Below are 14,571 nucleotides of genomic sequence, written 5' to 3'. Positions count from 1 at the left end.
TCTGTACCTGATGCAGAGGCACTGACTGCTTGTCTGATTTTCTGAATTTTCTCAGTGAAGAAGAAGGCAAAGTCATTGTACGCCCTGGTGGATAGAAATTCAGAGGCTACTGACACTGGGGGGCTAGTTAGTCTGTCGACGGTAGCAAACAAGGCATGTGCGTTGTTTTTGTTTTTGGTAATGATGTCGGAGAAGAAAGATTGTCGTGCGTTTTTCAATTCCAAATTATAAAGGCCAAGTCTCTCTTTATAGATTTCAAAGTGAACCTGGAGATTTGTTTTTCGCCACCTGCGTTCAGCTTTTCAACATTCTCTTTTTTCTGTTTTCACGGTCATGACCTTTCTCCATGGAGATATTTTCTTGCCAGTCACTTCCTTTACCTTAGTTGGAGCGATGGCATCTATAACATTTTACATTTTTTAATTAAAATGATCTACTAGCTAATTCACTGAGATGTTAGCAGGGGCAAGTGTGGAAGAAAAATTCTGAGTAAACATTTCCCTTGTGTTTTCAGTTAAATATCGCTTTGTGGTTACCTCTTTTTGAACATTTTTGTGAACAGAAATAGAGCTCTCAAAGAAAACACAGGAATGGTCAGAGAGTGCAACATCAGTCACCACAACTTCAGAGATATTCAGACCCTTTGAGATAATTAAGTCCAGAGTGTGCCCCTTATTGTGCGTGGGCTCCGTCACATGCTGAGTCAGTCCATAGTTATCAAGAACACAAAACAGTTCTTTAGCCCCTCTGTCCTGGGGGTTGTCAACATGGATGTTAAAATCACCAACAATGACTAGACGGTCAAAGTCAATACACACTATAGAAAGCAGTTCAGTAAAGTCATCAAAAAAGCTTGCACAGTATTTGGGTGGTCTATAGATATTTAGGAACAGAGCTCGAGAGGAGCATTTCAGCTGAAGGGCCACATATTCAAAATAAGCAAAGTTCCCATAAGATGTCTTCCTGCATTGAATGGAATCATTGAACAAAATAGCAACTCCACATCCTTTCTTATGCATTCTTTCCTGACTCACAAAACTAAAGTTGGGAGGGGTTGATTTGATAAGAACAGCTGCACTGTTATTTTGTTCAATACAAGTTTCTGTTAAAAACATAAAATCGAGATTGTGCTCAGTGATAAAATCATTGATTAAAAATGTTTTTCCTGCCAAAGACCTGACATTTAATAAAGCTAGTTTAAGTTTGTTAAACACACCATCAGCCAGGTTTTTTGTAACAAGCTGTGGCTGACATGGAATCACTGCTACATTTGATAAACTCACACAAACGTTTGAGCGCTTCCTGTTTCTAAGATGATTCACTGCTCTTAATCTATTACCTATCAACACAGATATCGGCAAAGCTACAGGCAGGCAGGGCCCCGGCATGTCCTGGAAAGAGTTGAGAGTGCCATACGCCCTTGAGCCTGGACCCAGCAAATATCAGTTTGCAGCGTTTTGTACACACACATCCCTATCAGGCTTTGAAGGGGAGGGAGGACCCACCACCCTGCTCCTCTCATCATAGGAGGGCAGGGTGAGGGAAGCCGGGGGAGATGGTGCGCTACTCTGCTTCTGTGATTTTGGTGGGCGTCGTTGAGGGCCGGGGGTAAAGGACATGCTGCCAACCCTGCGTATCGCCTTCATGCGGTCATCGAACTCTAGGGGGGAGGGCGAGGGTGAAAGGGTGAGCGGAGAGTAGAGAGAGCTGGGGGATGAATGAAGAGTATCCTCAAAGGCGTTGACAGGGGGGGGTGACGGGCAGTGGAGACTCCTCCATTTGTGTCATAGGTCTCCCATAATCAGAACATTCCTCAGGCGGCTGCAGTGATACTTCTTCAGGGTTTTCTGCGCGATGTGTTGTGTCTTTCTCTTGTTTTGATTCCTCTTGCCGCTTGTCCTTGGCAGAGGGAACAGATTCAATATGTTAGAGATAAACAATTTCACTCCTGACTTGTTCAGGCAAACTCCATTTGCCTTAAAAAGATTTCTGCGGTCCCAGAAAAAGTTAAAGTTGTCAATCAAATTGACAGAATGGTCAATACAGACAGATGAAAGCCAGGTGTTCAGTACAAACAGTCTGCTGAATCTCTCCACTCCTCTTCTGACTGGCGGTAGAGGGCCACTGATGAACACCTCTGCATTTAGAGAGCTGACAGTTTCCAACAAACATTTAGTCTTTTTTCAGCATTTCTGACTGTTGTTTCATAACATCATTTGTTCCAATATGCAGTACCACATTCTTCAGTCGGATGTTCAGCCCCAATATGCAGGATCTTCTCAGCCAAGTCAAAGACCACATCCTTGGGAAACCAGAGTACTTTGGTGTTGTTCTTACTACACAGACCTTTTTCATCTCTTACAGCAGAGTCACCCACAATCAGAGTTTCAGGCCCAGTCATTAGCTTTCCCTCTAGAATTTTACTTTTGGAGTAGCTATTGGTCCTTACCCTGCTGTGTGAAGAGGACAGGTTATCCAGGTCATCAGAAAGAGATCTCCGGTTCTCGGTCAGCGGAGCGTATCTGTTCTGGATTGGCACACTTGGTGGTTTAAGAGGATTGTTTGTGGTTCTCCCTGTAGCAGCTGTCCACGGCTGTTTCCTAGTATGAATAAGAGTTGAAGAGGCGCTCTACCTGGGTGATAACAATGCAGGCCAGCTGGTCGCATCACAGATTTCAGAGCGTTGGGCTCTGCCTGTTATTCATCCTCCCAAATCCCATGGAAATGATTTACTGTTAGGCTTTGCACCCAGAGTTCCAGGGAGGACTACCACTTGTAGATGTATTACCCAGTACACAGCCCTCCTGTTCCTTGGAATCATTGTAGCTGCTAACTAGCTGTGGGTTAGCATACCCTTTTCCATTATTTTGCAACACTGGTAAAGTGGTGTCATTCCCACGACATAGTCCATTCACTTCCACGTTAACTTCCAACCGTTGCATTTTTATTTCCAACACAGCCATCTTCTGTAGAAGTTTGTGGAAGTCATCTGTAGAGAACGGAGGCATTTTGCTACCAACTAGCTTAAGCTAAATAGCATGCAGTAGCCTACCAGGATTTAGCTGTTGCTAGGCCACGCTACTGTAAGACTGAGGTCATCGTAAAAATGTTGAAATATGGCTGAAACCCTCCATCTATTTACGAAGATGAACTGTCCCAGTGATAAGTTAAGGTCCAGGAGCCGATGCTCGAAGTTTTCAGAGAATAAGAATAGGAAAATCAGCGTAAAAAGTAAGCAGAGGCAAGAGCAAACGGAAAAGCGTCTGCACCAGGCCTGGAATTTCGTCATTTTAGGGGCAAGGCCACTTGGCCTTTTGAGTTGTCAATTTTTTAAGGGCACAAAGGCCAAAAGCCAGGGCACCAAGGCCATAAATTAAAACAATGATTTAACATACGATATGAAGTGACTACGATTGTATATGCATTTACAATACTTTTATATATATTTATTAAGCATTCAATGGACACCAAATTGCAATTAAACAAATTCTTTATTAAAACTACAAAGGATTCTTATAGCACAGACATGTTTGGCTCACTGTGAGACTGTGGTAGTGGGCCTACGTCAAGGTGCGTCCTTATTCTGAGTCACTTGAAGATGGAGATGATGACGAGTCAGGGAGATTTGGACTTTTGGGGTTCCTTTGACCGTAGGGATGAATATTGGGTCTCCTTTTTTTGATGCCAGCTGCCCACCATCTTGCCACAGCTTCATCACTTTGATATTCAGCAGGAGCACAACCCTGGGATTTGATGAGGAGTAGATCTTCAATTGTTGAAGTGTGCAGGCTTAAACGCCAATCGCCCTGCATTCTCTTCATTACTGAGAACTGCCGTTCAACTTGAGAGGTAGAGACAGGAAAAACTAGGACTATTTGTATTAGGTGCAGCAGATTGGGGTACATTCTTCCCTTCGCCAACAAGAATCTGGACCATAATGGGAGGAAAGTTTCCCTACTATGGTGACACACAATGTCGTATGTAGACAGTTCAGGCATGCCACAAGACATGTGAATGGGTATTTTGATCGCGTTTTGAAAATTGGGCGATATAAACGAGCAGCAAACTTTGAACTTCCGTCTGCGATCGCCGGTGGTCAAATAAGTCTGCACAGAGGTCTTTGACAGCTAACAACACAGCGCTAACTGCCTAGCACTAGATAATAATAAAAAAAGAACACAACTGCAACATAACTCAGGGTTCTTACACCTTTTCCAAAGTCAAATTCAAGCACTTTTCAAGCATTTTCAAGGTGCATTTTCAAGCTTTTCAAGCAGCGTACAGCTGTTGTAAATTACATATTTATATGCACATATTTATACTCAAATGATTATTTCCCTACCTCACATTAAATCCGATGTTCTTTATGCTATAAACAACCAAATGTGTGTTTCGTAATAGCATTCTACATAAGGATGACAAATTAAAGATAAGAAAACAAAGTTTAATATTGTAAAATGAGTGACCCATATCATATATAGTAGACTGGGCATCCCATATAACCTGGCTGAGCCAATATAAAACAATCAGCCAACTAACTTTTCAATAAATTCTTTATTAACATTTTTAACATTTTTGAGGTCCTTTTAGGGTGGCAGTAAACATACGGCTCTCCAAGGTTAGGACAAAACCATTGAAACACAAAGCTGATATAAAAAAAAGCGTGTGCAGAGATCCTCTTTCTGTGTAAGGGTTTTGGAGGTTTCCAGGGAATTTTTTGCAGAATATGAAACTTTTATTGCCAAAATCTCCCGATAAATACATGTTTGAAGCTTGTAAAGGGAAGATGACAGCTCTCCCTCGCACTAATGCTTTTACGTAGCGATGCTCCCCCCTCCCTCCCGCTGACATTATGAATGTATGGCGTATAGCAGGGGTCGGCAACCTTTTTGATATGAAGTGCCATTTTAAAAATGTTATCAGCGTGCCAACGATCGATAATTATCAACGGGGGGGGGGGGGGGGGGGGGGGGGGGGTTGAGGAGCTTGACGCTCGTCAACTATCAGGGAAGCAGTGTGTGGACCTGTCAGCGCAACTTACATGATGCCGAATTTAACAAACACATTTAAATAATTGGTTTAAACGGCATAATAATAAGGACGATCGTCCGTTCTGTGATTCTCCAGAACACACAAGTTATGATATTAGGGTCATGCAGAGTGAGATGAGATCGCTGTCCCTTTAAGAGAGAGAGAGAGGGGTGCGGCTTGTGCATGTGTGTTTGTGAATGGTAGAGCGACAGTGAGGGAACGATCAGTACTGCACCACGGAGGAAAGCGGCAGAAAGTCACCTGGAGTTAAAGAGAGCGGGGCTGCGTTGCGTGCATGGCTTCCTTCTGCAGGTAACGGGGAGACGAGCTCTGGCGGCGGTCTCGCGTTCAGGATCCGAAAATTAATTTAAATATTTTGCACACTTATTCCTAGTGTGCCACTGGTTATGCCAATGCTGGCACGCGTGCCAGGGGTTGCCGACCCCTTGCGTATAGTAATCATAGATAACACGGCAGGGTCCGTTACAGTTTGTTTTCATCTGATTTCAAATAAACAAAGTCTTGGCTTTCAGAATAGTAAACTTGTTTCGGCAAATTCAGATGATAAATACAACTTTGAAGCTTGTAACGGCATAATTACAAGCGGAGAACGGAGTAACTTTACGTCAAAGCAGGCATAACAACAGCCGGTGTTTCTCGTGAGTGTTTTCCCCGGGAAACTAACACAATACACACAAACGCAAAAATACATAAACACACAAACACACACTCGCGAGCTTCCCCCAGACCATTAATACAAACGAAAATATGTTTCCTCCGTTAGAAAGCTAGGAATATCCTCTTTCCAACAGTGTATAACTCAAAATGTGTCTTCGGGTCAATGTGACTGATTTCGATGGAGCAAGTTTAGGCACGAAAAATACTACCAGTAGAAATACATTGCTTTTATGTGCTTCATCCTCTGAAAACCACAGGATGGCGACTGTCGCACATACTGACATAGGTACGCTCCTTTTTATTATTGTCACCTGCATAAGCAATTATCCCACATCGAGTTCGCTAACGTTACTAGCTTAAACAAACGTAACATGCAACGTTAGCCTAATCCAAAATGCTCTACTACGGCTTACCTTTCATATTGCTCGTCAGCGCAGACTCTCCCATCGCGAATAATTGAAATTCTTTGTGGCAAACTGCGCAGAAGGCGAATCGTTGGGTTGATCCTCGTTTTAGCCACAGCTTGTATTTCTTTTCGGATAGCCAATGCTCGTTAAAACAGCAACCTCCTGGCATACTGTCATTCTCTCATTAGAATGCCCAGGTCACACAAATAAAACACTTGCAGGTCGCGCGCATAGCGCGGGAAGGCCGGAGCGGAGCTGTTTTATGTAGAAGCGAAGCAACTAAGCGCGCTCCGACTTCTTTATTTTCTTTTAATCTAAAAAGCGAACTATTCAGTCAGACAGCAATTTATTGTAAAAGTAAAGCATTTACAATTTCTAGCACTTTATCTCAAATCCAAGCACCATTCCCAAAATTCAAGCACTTTTCAAGTCATGAAAACACCTCGTAAAAATTCAAGCATTTTCAAGGATTTCAAGCACCCGTACGAACCCTGATAACTTATCCAAGTAGTAACAAAAACACTTCAAAATATTATAATTATGCATTACCATACGAGCAAGAAATAGTAATTTTATCCATAAAATTACACTTAAAGCTGGACAAATGAAAAACTTAACGGCAAACAGGATCATCACAAAACCTTACCTCACCTCAGCCTTTTCTTGAGCGGAGAATCAGCTAGCTAGGTCCTAGACCGTCCTACGCACACGGACGCGTGAGGGGGTGGGCGGAGATAGGTCCTAGACTGATGTCAATTGTCATCATAGACCGTCCGAGCGGTGCATTCCAGGCTCAAATCAAGCGCACCGCTGATTTTTTTTTACTCCTTCAAAATATGCTGGTGTTGAAGCCGTGTCAGAAAAGAGGCAGACTGCTAAACCACAAAACTTAATCAGAGAGGGCATCAAGGCCACTGTGGCCTTATGGCAGATATCATTTTTAAGGGCGCAAGGCCAAAGTGGGAGGGCACATGGCCATGGCCCTCGTGGCCCTCGTGAAATTCCTGCCCTGGTCTGCACTGTAAGAAAGATAAGCAGAAGTTCAGACACATGTTTTAATTCAGATTCTTAATCTGCCGCCAGTTTAACCTGAGTTTCCTAGCCAATTTCTGCCACACAGTGTTGATCCATATTCCTTAACTATTAACAATGGCAAATGCACTGTCTTACCCTCATTGACCACCTTTGATGTGATGTGACCAAGTACAGGGTTCTGACCTCCATTATAAGCTTTAAGGTTGCATTTAGCTTTCTGCAGTGACAGATGTGAGAAATTCTCTTTGTATGTCCCTCTGTGACATAACACTGCTAGCAGCCCCAGTGTCTACTTCCATCTCTAAAGTAACATCAGCTACTAGAAAGGTTTCTTTATACAGGTCATCATCTTCACTTGTGACAGTCAGAATGCTAAACACCCCAAACTCCGTTTCTTCTTCAGCTTCGACATGCTTAGTGTGCTTACTTTGCAGTTATGGCATTTAGTCTCTTTGAAATGGCACTCACTTGCATTGTGGTTTTTGACTTTGCACATGAAGCAGTTCTTGTTTCCTTGTTTAGTCACTTGTTGAAAGCTTGCCGCTCTGCCGCTGTCATTCTCCATTCCTCTCAACTGACGTACGTCCCTGTCGGTCGTCTCCATGTTGAGGGCAATCTCAATAGCCTTGGCGAAAGTGAGATCATTTTCTGATAGTAGTCTCCTCTGGCATGCTTTGTTCCGTACTTTACTGACGAACCGATCCCTCAGTGATGAGTCAAGATTCGCGCCAAACTCAAAGTTACAGTTGCAAGAAAAAGTATGTGAACCCTTTGGAAATGCCTGGATTTCTGCATAAATTGGTCATAAAATGTGTTCTGATCTTCATCTAAGTCACAACAATAGACAAACACAGTCTGCTTAAGCTAAAACCACACAAACAATTATATGTTTTTATTGAACACACCATGTAAACATTCACAGTGCAGGGTGGAAAAAGTATGCGAACCCTTGGATTTAATAACTGGTTGACCCTCCTTTGGCAGCAATAACCTCAACCAAACGTTTCCTATAGTTGCATATCAGACCTGCACAACGGTCAGGAGGAATTTTGGACCATTCCTCTTTACAAAACTGTTTCAGTTCAGCAATATTCTTGGGATGTCTGGTGTGAATCGCTCTCTTGAGGTCATGCCACAGCATCTCAATTGGGTTGAGGTCAGGATTCTGACTGGGCCACTCCAGAAGGCGTATTTTCTTCTGTTGAAGCCATTCTGTTGTTGATTTACTTCTGTGCTTTGGGTCGTTGTCCTGTTGCATCACCCATCTTCTGTTGAGCTTCAATTGGTGGACAGATGGCCTTAAGTTTTCCAGCAAAATGTCTTGATAAATTTGAGAATTCATTTTTCCGTCGATGATGTCCAGATCTGTCCAGGCCCTGAGGCAACAAAGCAGCCCCAAACCATGATGCTCCCTCCACCATACTTCACAGTTGGGATGAGGTTTTGATGTTGGTGTGCTGTGCCTTTTTTTCTCCACACATAGCGTTGTGTGTTCCTTCCAAACAACTCAACTTTGGTTTCATCTGTCCACAGAATATTTTGGAACATCCAGGTGCTCAATACTCGGCCAATACTCGTCAATTCTTCCAAACAGGGGCATTGTACTCACTAGTACCGACACCGGGTGTCTCTCCGTCCCAGCAAGGAAACGTTAGTTTTATCCTCGTCACCAGTTTTCTGTGGTGTATTAAGGAGACGGATACCGCTATGTCGTTCACATCTTTACTCCACGTTGAACTCCACCTTCAGACTGCGCATGCACGCTACAATAGCTTAAACAGGACTGTATTCACAGAGGTCCATAAAGCACCAGTTTGCATTGTAACATGATAAACATTATGTGGTCAATATACAACAGATTTATTTCAGACATGTGTCTGTATGTGTACACTTAACTACTAACTGATATCTGTGCTGCCTTCAAAGTTCACTTTCGCCGAGGCGTGAACTTTAACAGGCCGAGTGCAAAAACATATTGTTCTGTATATTGTTCTTAAATGTCTTTTATCTTATCTTATAAAGCACTTTGGGTTGCCCTGTGCGGAAAGGTGCTCTATAAATAAACTTGCCTTGCCTATTGACTATTTCCCTCAAATCCAATGATTGCTCAGCGAGCACACAGAAGCATGTGATCCCAGCAGCAGTTTGAGATGCATTACATAAACAGCTTGCTGTTTATTTTCAGTGATGAAGCTGCAGCAGACTCTGAGGATCACATGCTGTCTCCACTCACACAGGAAGTGTCTTTCTATTCTACTTCATGCCTTCGGACTTTAAGGCAAGGTTTTATTTTCCACTGAAATGAGCTTTAGTTTCCGTGCTGTACCACCAAATAAATATAAATATTTTTTGTTAACAAAGTCCCAACTGTTTGAACATGTGCAAACCCAGCATGATTGCACTTGGTTTACTATAATGGCTAAAAAGGAAGAAAATTAGGTTACATCTGAGTTATTCTGTGCGTATGACTCCACTCCGGAGGGATCCAAACAATATGATTTGTCTCCTCCTAAATCGGAATATTTGTGTGCGTATTTACTTGCTTGAAATCCTGACATCTTGGTGCCAGGATAACAACCTCCATCTCAACGTCAGTAAAACCAAGGAGCTGATTCTGGATTACAGGAAGTAGCAGAGAGAGGGACACGCCCCCATCGCCATCAATGGGACTACGGTGGAGAGTCAGTATCTTCAGGTTCCTCGGTGTCCACATCACTGAGGACCTGACATGGACTCTTCACACCACCACCATCACCAAGAAAGCTCGACAGCGGCTCTTCTTCCTCCGCAGGCTGAGGAGGTTCAACATGGACTCCAGGACACTCTGCAACTTCTACAGGTGCACCATAGAGAGTGTCCTGACCTTCTACAGGTGCACCATAGAGAGGATCCTGACCTTCTACAGGTGCTCGATAGAGAGGATCCTGACCTGCTGCATCACGCTCTGGTATGGCAGTGGAACCATCCTCAACTTTAAAGGTCCCATGTCATGCTTTTCTGGTTATTACCAGTCCCCTTGTGTGTTAAGAAGGTTTTTCTGCATGTAAACGGTCTGCAGAGTCAAAAACCCTCAAAGTACACCCTGTAGGGAGTAAAACTCTAACACAGAAAAGACCTCCACAAAACGCCTTGTTGGAGATTTCTCATTTTCCATTGTTTACTTCCCGGGTATTCTGACGTGTGAACACTCAGAGGCCACACCCTCTGCCAGCCTTTCACGAAACAAAGCTTCACAATCCTTTCAGCGATTCATGCCGGATATGTACAGCGTAGGGCACTGAAGAACGATGCTGTTCCTACTTTGTTTGGACCAGCGGGAGATTCGGGTACACAACCTGTAAGTATTCATTGTTGTTTGTGTATTTATGATTGTAACGGAGGTGATCTCTGGGGCCATAGATCTTGGCCTCCGTTACGAATTGTGTAGCTTTGTTGGTGGCGAAATGTATGTAGTGTGTGCATCTGTCTGTGTTTTAGTTTGTCTGTCTCTGTTTGCTGGTTTTATGTTGAAAATTGTTCCCATTCCCCCATGTCTGTTGCTGTTGATTGTGTGCACCTGGTGCCCTGTGTTGTCTCCTCCTCCCCACCTGCGTCTAATTGGTGATTAGTGTGTGTGTGTATTTAGTCTGTTTTGAGGCAGGTAGTGTGTGTGAGATCCTTGTGGTAGCTGGTGACTGTGTTCACGTGGGCAGCAGATTGATGCTGAGAAATGCTCTCCGCAGACCCATGCTCACAGCGTTATAAACCTTTTTCTTACTCAATATCAAGTCACACTTATTGTTTTTACTTCGGCTGTGAGTGTTTGTGTGTGCTCTGGATGAGTTTCGCTTGTTCTCCTGTATCGCAGAGAAGGAAGCCTGTCAGCAACGAGCCTCTCAATGTTGCGACCTATCAGAGCCCAGTGGGCTCACAGGGAGGGGAGGGGAGGGGAGGGCAGGGGGGGGGCGTGGGCTCACAGGGAGGGGGGCGAGAGCTCCAACAAGCCGTTTAGGACAGAGAGTGAATACACATACTTTACAGAGATGCTGTATTAGAAACCAATGTGAGTTTGGAACATTGCGCAATTTAAATCTATTTTAGTAGACCTCAACAATGGAATTATGATCAGTTGAAATGGCCATGACATGGGACATTTAAGAATCGACAGAGGGTGGTGTAAACTGCACAGCACATCACCACGACGGAGCTGCCATTCATGGAGGACCTCTACTCCCAGCGGCTCAGGAAGAAAGCCCACAGGATTATCAAAGACCCCCATCACCCCAGCAACAAACTGCTGCCGTCTGGCAGGCGGTAACGCAGCATCAGGAAAAAAAAACACTAGACTCAGGGCCATAAGACCAATAACAGTAATAATAATGTGTGTCTTGTAATTGCATTGTTGAGGAACCTCTGACCTACGTTTTTAATTAATTGCATAACTACACCTTTGACAATAAATCTTTGAATGTTCCAAAGTCAGATTGAATTGCAACACGACTTCTCCAACTGTACTCTTCTCCAGTGACCTTACCTACAGTGATCAGCTGTGGTTCAGCAGCATGTACTGACCACTGCAGTGATGTGCTCGTCCTCCAGCCTACTATTTTCTACCGTCGGCAGCTGTTTAAAGCTGGTAATTCACTGTCAGACTAGTAGTGTCACCTGACTCATAGGTCCCCATAAATGTACAATATCTGATGAAATGTCTCTCGTATTACATCAATGACATTAACATAGTCACTGAAGTCAGACTGCATAAACAATAACAAGATTCAAGGCCAACAATCAAAATCATGCTCATCTTAAAAATGCATTACAGATCATTTAAAACTCCATAAAAGAGCAATCTTTTCCCACTTCTTTTCACTCATTTCTGTTCTTTGGTTTAGCGCCTGGCTGACGCGCTCACACATCACTCACAGATATATTGTTTGTTTTTGGTACATTTATTTCCATGTTATCGATTACTTTTCTTCACTCTCCGTTCTCTTCTTTAAACGCAAATTTTGTCACATAAAATGAAAAAACGTAACTTCTCTGCAGTACAGCGGTCAAAAAACAGTGTGGCTTCACAAACAAGAAAGAACACAGACTATAATCAGCAGGACTCTTTTAACCAGCTGAGGCAATCGCAGCGCCAATCAGCTGCTCTGCCCAACCGCGTGTGCGGATCACTATCAACTGACACCAATCAATTACCTACTCCATTACATAATTAAACGATTAAATAATCAAAAATAATAAATCTACATTTTGGCTCCTACACTCCATGTCGCAAAACATTAACCAGGCAGACGTATGGTGTAATTATTATTCACTAATTGCTTTGACTCTGTGGCTCTTTTGTCTGAATCTGTACTGTCCTGTTTTCCACTCTCACTGTTGCTGCTTTAAACTCCTGAATTTCCCCATGGGGATTAATAAAGGTCCATCTTCTCTTATTTTGGTTCTTAGAGATTAACTGGTGATATTCTAGTGTTACACCAATGTGTTGAAGGCGTGGACTTTGAGGGCCCATTGTCGACAAACTAGGAAAATGACATTTTGATCGCCTGACCTCTCGTTCAAATTCATCTGTTGGTATGTACCTCCATAGTAAAAAACGTTGCTAGAATATTAGATTATCTGGAGTAGTGTGTGCTGAACAGTGTGATGAGAGAGGCATGTAGCCTTAATGTGAACAATTATTGCTGGTAGATAGCTACAGAAGTTGTGTCATCATTTAATTGGATCGGATCTCAGCTGACCACAGTACAAAGACATCTCCATGCAGATTTAAGATGTGTGTAAACACAGTGCGTTTCTACAGGCTGTATAAGTAATAGACAGGTAATATCGCAATCAGGGCACCGGCTTCTAAACGGGCCATGGAACCATTAACAGGAAATGATCTTACCCCAGAGAAGAACGTCCGGGGGGGGTAAGGACAGCAGTGACCCGCCCTCTCAGCTCATCACCATGAGACTGCAGTTCAATGACCATTACATCACCTCCACGCCTACACACACACACACACACACACACACACACACACACACACACACACACACACACACACACACACACACACACACACACACACACACACACACACACACACACACACACACACACACACACACACACACACACACACACACACACACACACACACACACACTTTATACAACAGCATAAACATCTGTGAAACACAAGTTAAGAAGTAGCATAAGTCATTTATGTTTCAATGATGTATTCCAGTCACAGTTTGTGATGCTGCTGTGACCATACATTTACAATTTTAATTATTTCAGTATTGGTGTGGTTACCTAGCCCCGAGTTCTAATGGTGCAGAACTGAAAGTGAAGGAAAGGCCCTAAATATACGTACATATTTACAGAACATACAATAATATCAACATTGTGTGTTAGATTTTGTGTGTACATTTTTGTATGTACATGTATAATATGTAATTTTGCAGGACGTACTGTAAAGTTACATACAAGGTATGTATTCTGGGACTTGTTTAGCAAGTTTTGATTTTGGCAATGTTGAAGACCCATCATATTCACTCCACCAGCTAATGTCTATGTGTTGTGTTCACTGGCTCTTCCGTACCTGGGGATCCACAGAGTTCGGCTCACTTCCAGCAGGGTGAAGGCCTGCAGCCGGGGCTCTGAGGGCCTCACGCTCTCTGCAGAGTCCTGCTGCTGGTCCTGGACCTGCTGCTGGTCCTGCTGCTGCTCCTGCTTCTGGTTGTGTTGCCGGTCCTGCTGCCGGTCCTGCTGAGTGGATTGGAGGGGATTGTAGTCGGTCAGTGAATCCTGCTGCTGGAGGATCTGAGTGCCGGCCTCCTCACTGTACATCAGTGTCACTTCTCCATCAGTCCTTTTCAGCATATTTTCTTTGGCCGTGGCTTTGAATTTAGTGGTTGTCACCGTGGTAACCGCTGCAGGACGCTGCACAGAGAAGACGTCTCGAAGAGGATGGCTGTCTCCGCAGCTGAAACCAGAACAGGGTCTCAAACACAGCCACTCACATCTCACATGAAACTTTGATGTTTCCCCCGGGCAGGAGCAGCTCCCCTGTTGCTGTTATACACCAGGAGCTACAGCTACAGGTAACAACACACAGGCTGTTCTTTAAACATTATCAACAAACAATGTGTCTTCATGTCACATAGAAACAAAACCGGCGTCTTCATTATCCTAACCTAAATATCTCTGTGTGACAGTGAAAATATGTAAAAATCGACTTTATTAAAACAACGAGAAATTACGTGTTAACAAATGAGCATTATAGTTGCTGTAGGAAGTTTGTGTACAAAATATGTGTAATAAAAATGTTGATTGTGAAAACAAAGTAGTCCATACACTTTGGTGGAAAAGTTATGTAGATATTGTATTCTCATATCCAGGGGTTACATTGGAATTTCATATGTGGGGGGGCTCGGTGTGGC

The 14,571-nt window shown here is 43.4% G+C and overlaps 2 protein-coding genes across 3 annotated transcripts in view; one reads left to right on the top strand and one right to left on the bottom strand.

Moving 5' to 3' along the window:
• The window catches only part of lrrk1 (leucine-rich repeat kinase 1), a 186,442-nt gene that overhangs the window by 54,784 nt on the left and 117,087 nt on the right, over positions 1–14,571 (bottom strand). For both annotated transcript variants that reach the window (XM_079663356.1, XM_079663357.1), the window contains exons 36-37: positions 13,731–14,114; positions 13,030–13,131 (exon numbers count right to left, since the gene is read on the bottom strand). In XM_079663356.1, the coding sequence (XP_079519482.1) occupies positions 13,030–13,131; positions 13,731–14,114 (486 nt within the window). The remainder of the gene's footprint in view (positions 1–13,029; positions 13,132–13,730; positions 14,115–14,571) is intronic.
• Positions 1–14,571, top strand: part of LOC307028389 (uncharacterized protein) — a 361,942-nt gene that overhangs the window by 255,217 nt on the left and 92,154 nt on the right. The gene's annotated exons all lie outside the window — the stretch shown is intronic.

Source organism: Notothenia rossii (genome assembly GCF_949606895.1).
Source record: "Notothenia rossii genome assembly, chromosome: 2".
NCBI classification, from domain to species: domain Eukaryota; kingdom Metazoa; phylum Chordata; class Actinopteri; order Perciformes; family Nototheniidae; genus Notothenia; species Notothenia rossii.
Note: the sequence above shows the minus strand (reverse complement) of the source record. Positions and strands in the feature narration are given on the sequence as shown.